The sequence below is a fragment of the Bos indicus genome, chromosome 29 (genome assembly GCF_029378745.1).
Source record: "Bos indicus isolate NIAB-ARS_2022 breed Sahiwal x Tharparkar chromosome 29, NIAB-ARS_B.indTharparkar_mat_pri_1.0, whole genome shotgun sequence".
In the NCBI taxonomy this organism is placed as follows: domain Eukaryota; kingdom Metazoa; phylum Chordata; class Mammalia; order Artiodactyla; family Bovidae; genus Bos; species Bos indicus.
The window spans coordinates 36,429,920-36,435,685 of record NC_091788.1 but is presented as its reverse complement, the minus strand read 5'-3'; the positions used below and the strand labels follow the sequence as shown (position 1 = coordinate 36,435,685).

The following is a 5,766-nucleotide window of genomic DNA, read 5'->3' as shown; positions in this document are numbered from 1 at the left end:
ACTGGGGGATCTTGAGAAAGGTTCTGGGTAGCAAACTCATTGCCTGTTGTTTGGGGATATAAGGTCAGTTGACTTTTCTAAGACAGCCAGACCCCAAATCTTAGTTTCAGTCAATTGAATTGCAGCCTGTCTTTAAGGTTATGGTATGGAAGCGTCATATAATATTTCTGGTTGTGACCTATTGCCCTGAACTCGATTATTTGGGCACCCCTAGGTAGCAATTGTGTGTCGTGCGTGTGTGCTCAGTCGCTCGATTGTATCCAGCTCTATGTGACTCCATGGACTGTAACCTGTCAGGCTCCTCTGTCCATGGGATGTCCCAGGCAAGAATACTGGAGTGGGTTGCCGTTTCCTTCTCCAAGGGATCTTTCCAATTCAGGAATTGAATCCGTGTTTCCTGCATTGGCAGGCAAATTCGTTACCACTGAGCCACCAGAGAAGCCCACATATATAACTATACTATGATAAGTGTAACTACATATATTTAACAGTCTCTGCCTCACATGTCAATTGGAAATAAGAAACAAAACTATTGTCTTTTCAGTGGCAGTGACTTATCAATATACAAACCTCAAATAATTTATCAACAATTATTGGAAGTAATGAGAGGGTTTATCTAAGTGACTTTTAAAGAACAGTGTTAAGAAATTACTTACATTTCTACATATTATCAATAAAACATTAGAAAAGAATATTAAAAAATAAAATTTATGATAACATTTTAAAAGGGATGATTAAGTATAAATCTAACCAAACATGTGTAACAACTGTGTGAAGAAGATTATAAAATTTGATTGAAAGACATTAATGATCACTGCCCATGGGGAAGAAATTCTCAATACTATAAAGAAATTAATTCTCCTCAAAATGATTTATACTGAAATCCCAATGAAAATACCAACATTGTTTTGAGTGAGACATGACAGATTGATTAGATTGATTTTATAATATATATGAGATTAAAAGGGTCAAAAATACTCAGATACTAAAGAAGAAGAACAGGCAGAAGAACTTGCCCCACCAGGGATCAAATTTCTTATAAAATTATGGTAGTTAAGACTGTGCCATTGGGTGTGAGGACTGGCACATTGTCCAATGAAACAAGAAGGAGTCCTGAGACAGATTGAGGGATACATATAACCCAAGAAGCTTCTAGATTAACTGGAGGAAAGCAGAAAGGAGTGTTCAATAACGGTTCTGGGACAATTGATTTTTTCCATACCAAAAAAATGACATAAAATCTTTACTGTGAAAAGAGCACAAAAAATCAATTCCAGATGGATTAAGGACTTAATATGGAAGCAAAACTTTAAAACTGTTTGAAGAAAATGTGGGAAAATGTGTTTAAAATCTCAGGGTAAAGAAATATCTTTTAAAAAGACAGAAGTCGGCCGGCCGGGGTGCTCTAGGTGCCGCGCGGAGACCCTCTGCACCCGTGCGAACATGGCGCTGCGCGCGGTGCGGAGCGTGCGGGCCGCGGTCGGCGGCCTGCGCGCCATCTCGGCACCCAGCGCGCCCTGCTTGCCGCGGCCCTGGGGACTGCGAGCGGGTGCAGTCCGGGAGCTGCGCACCGGCCCTGCTCTGCTGTCGGTGCGGAAATTCACAGAAAAACACGAATGGGTAACAACAGAAAATGGTGTCGGAACAGTGGGAATCAGCAATTTTGCACAGGAAGCTTTGGGAGATGTTGTTTACTGTAGTCTGCCTGAAGTTGGGACAAAGTTGAACAAACAAGAGGAGTTTGGTGCTTTGGAAAGTGTGAAAGCTGCTAGTGAACTCTATTCTCCTCTATCAGGAGAAGTAACTGAAATTAATAAAGCTCTAGCAGAAAATCCAGGACTTGTCAACAAGTCTTGTTACGAAGACGGTTGGCTGATCAAGATGACATTCAGTAACCCTTCAGAACTAGATGAACTAATGAGTGAAGAAGCATATGAGAAATACATAAAATCTATTGAGGAGTGAAACTGGAACCCCTAAATAAACTACTTTGAAACAACTTAATCTAGCATAGTTGTCTTAAATTAGTGGTAGATAGATATTTAGAAAGCAACTTTTAGCAAAAGAAACTACTTGTAACAATGTTTCCTGAAGAAAATACCCCTTAACTTTCTAATGACTTCAGATAAACACTGCATCTTTTTCCACAGCATCCTGTGATTTTTAGGCTAGGCTCCAGTTATAATATTCAGAATTCCTGAAATTATCTCTGGTAAAACTAATTACAAAAATTATGTAATTCAAGGATAACATGGTTATCTTAAACCTTATATGACTTGTAACTTGCTTACAGCTATCCTTGGATTTGGGTCAAAATTATCTTTCCACTAGAAATAACTGCCAGTGGAGAAAAGTTTGTTAGTTGTATAGTGTCCAGTGAAGAATATTACTATCTTAATTTTGCAATACACTGTGTTTGCTGGTGCTATTTTTATACAGTGAAGCAACAGCCTTGCAGGAGAATAAACAATTTAATAATAAAATATTCAACTTCTTAATCATGTAAAAAAAAAAAAATAAATAAAATAAAAAAAAAAATAAAAAGACAGAAGTCACTAAGATAGTAGGACTGATGAATTTTATTACAATAGAACTTAGAATTTCTGTTCATCAAAGTCATGATAAAGAAAGTGGAAAGACTAGCCATGTATTAGCAGAAGTTATTTGTAACACATGTTTGAAAATGCATTGGTACCTATAAATGTAAAAAGACACTACAAACCACCAAGAAAGATATCCAAATAACCCAGCGAACCAAGTGGCAAAGTCAATGAACAGCCATTCCATGGAAGAGAAAATACGAGTGATGAGAAAACATTTAAAATTATTTAAAAACTCATTAGTAAGTCAGAAAAATATAAATCAAGATTATAAGTACATCCATCAGGTAGGCAAAAATCAAAGATCTAACAATATTCAATATTAGAATAGATGTAAATTAATAGGAGCTCTTACACACTCTGGTAAGTATGTAAATTTTAAAGAACTTTGGAAAACAGTTTGGCCCAGTGAAATGAAACATTTATGTAGTTTATTTCCCATCAGTCCCCCTCCAGGGTGTATATCTGATAAAAACTCTTCATATATACACTAGGAGACAGATAAAATTGTTCATAGCAGTAGTTTTCATAATACAAAAAAAAATTGGAAACACCCTAACTACTCATTCCCACAACTACACCTACATGTAACAGCTTGGCTAAATCTCATTGACAAAACAACAGTGCTTTTCCTAATGTATAATGCAGGCATAGTGTTAAAACAAAGATTCTCATCGACTGGATCTGGGCTAATGCCCTAGATTCTGCATTTCTAACAAGTTTTTGAGTGATGTAATTGCTGCTCGTCCAAAGCGAGGTCCTACAACTACATATGGCAAATAGCTTCATTATGGAGCACAAAACCAAGTTACATCAAGCAATGTTATTTAGGTAAATTGAGCATATATATGGGATAAAACAACACAAAAAGCAATTATAAAATTCAGCGTAGTGGTTACTATTTGGGAGACCAGGACCAGGGGAATTGAATTATGTAGATGCAAAGCATTGGTAAAGAACCCATTTGCCAATACAGGAGATGCAGAAGACGTGGGTTTGATCCCTGGGTTGGGAAGATCCCTTGGAGAAGGAAATGACAACCCACTCCTGTATTCTTGCCTGGAGAATCCCACGATCAGAGGAGGCTGGCAGGCTAAAGTCCATGGGGCGTAAAGAGTCGGACATGACTTAGTGACTAAACAACAACAACAAAATTGGTAATGTTATCGTTCTTAAGTTGTATTATGGATTTGTTGTATTGACTAGCTCTTTCGTCTTGATCTCAACCTTTGGACTTGGATTCATTATCAGAAAAAAGGCGGGGCTAAATCAGTAGGCATTTTCAATCCTCACTATGTACCAGAATCAGGGAGATTTGAGAAACATGATACCTACTCTCAGCTGCCAGACATTCTGATTAAATTTGTGTTGAAATGTGCCTATGGTGTTAACTAAAGGTTGCCATGCTGTGCTTGGGTGTGCCTAGGTCTGTGAACCACTGTAACAGACCACGTCTAATGTCCCTCTTAATCATCTGTGATTTCAACACACAAAATTTTTTTATTAACCTGGTTCAGCTTAAATATCTGTTCTCCGGTAATTAAAATAGAGGCTTTTAAACTGTGATCTCCCTGACCCATAGGGGCTGTGTCCTCTGGCCCACCACTGTCCCCTCTGCAATGCCCAGCACAGTTGTCACCAAATGCACCTAGGAAGGGACCCGTGATATCTCACTGAGTATTGACCAGAAGTTTCCTCCAGGCCACTTTTCCTCTCTCCTCTGGGCTCCCACAGCCACTTGCATTTACTGCAATAAGGCAGTACTGCTTCTCAGTACAGTCGTTGGCAGGTCTGTCTCTTCCACTTTACCATGAGTTCCTCAAGGCCACGTTCAGGGTTGCATTATTTTTAGACCCTCAGCTTTCTCCAGTGCCTCAGTAACTGGTTGGTGAAGTAGTGGATAAATGATTTTTGAAAGATTCTCTACAATGTGCTATGACCCTTTGCTGCTTCAGTTGGTCATAATTCAATCATCCAGGAATGAGGACTTCAGAAGCATCTGTCAGGAGAGAGAGTCTCGCTATTCACTCTGCAGAAAATTGACTTAATATTTTAGAGCAGTTTGAGGTTCATAGAAAAACTGAGCAGAAACTACTAAGTGTTCCCAACAGCCTTCTGCCCCAGCAAGTGCAAAGCCGTCTGCATTGTCGACCTCCCGACCTCCCGCACCTTAGAGGTGCATTGTTATCATCGATGAACCTCCGCTGACATTGTTATCACCCAAAGGCCGTGTTTCCATTAGGGTTCACTCTTTGTGTTGTACTTTCTATGAGTTTTGACAAATGTGCAACAAGTATCCACGATCATAGTATTGTCTAGAATAGTTTCATTGCCTCCCAAATCCTCTGTGCCGCACCGTTCATCCCCACTGGCAACCACTGATCTTTTTATTGTCTTCATAGTTTTGCTTTTGCCAGAGTGTCATAGAGTTTGTAATCATGCAGTAGGCAGACTTTTCACATTGTCTTCTTTCACTTGCTAATATACAGTTCAGTTTTTCCTATGGCTGTTCATGGATTGACAGCTTGTTTCTTTATAATGCTGAATAAAATTCGAAGATCCTTCCCAACATCAAGGTGTGGTGCTCAGCCCCAGGCAAGACGCTGAACACGGATGCCTGGACTTTCTATCAACAGGTTCCCCAGGAGCCTCCTTCACCTCCCTCCAGTCACACACAGCCATTTGTCTGCTGCCACCCAGGTCTGTCTTCCATAGCCATCTGCAACAGGGACTTGTCAGGGGTGAAATGAAAAATTTTATCATTATCTCTAATTTTTCTCGATGTCTCAGTCGTTGAAGGTTTCACATTTAGGGCCATTTGGGTGTCATCAACACATCAGGTTTAAGGAGGAAGGATGACGAATCGTGAATGTTTATGAGAAAACGGCAGCAATTATCACGATGGTAATGAAGAGGGAAGTGAAGATTGGCCCCCTGGGATGTTTCTCCAGCGCCTAGGATGGAGGAGGAAAGTGCTCTTGTGGTCTTGGGTGTTACCACTGCACCAAGATGGATGGAGCATCTTACCCAGCAGGCCTTCCAGATTCATTATTTTTTTTAGAAATATGCCTTGTGGAACCAGGTTTGCAAGTTTTACATCGAGTGAACAGCTATTTCTTATGTTAAGTTATTGCAGCTGCAGAGTAGAGAATTGTTGAAATAAATG

General features: G+C 39.6%; 1 protein-coding gene across 1 annotated transcript; it reads left to right on the top strand.

Moving 5' to 3' along the window:
- The first annotated feature begins 1,396 nt into the window (after positions 1-1,396).
- On the top strand, positions 1,397-1,999 carry LOC139180757 (glycine cleavage system H protein, mitochondrial). The gene has a single exon (XM_070783272.1). The coding sequence runs from the start codon at positions 1,444-1,446 to the stop codon at positions 1,963-1,965; it is 522 nt and encodes a 173-aa protein (XP_070639373.1). The 5' UTR covers positions 1,397-1,443; the 3' UTR covers positions 1,966-1,999.
- The last annotated feature ends 3,767 nt before the right edge of the window (positions 2,000-5,766 follow it).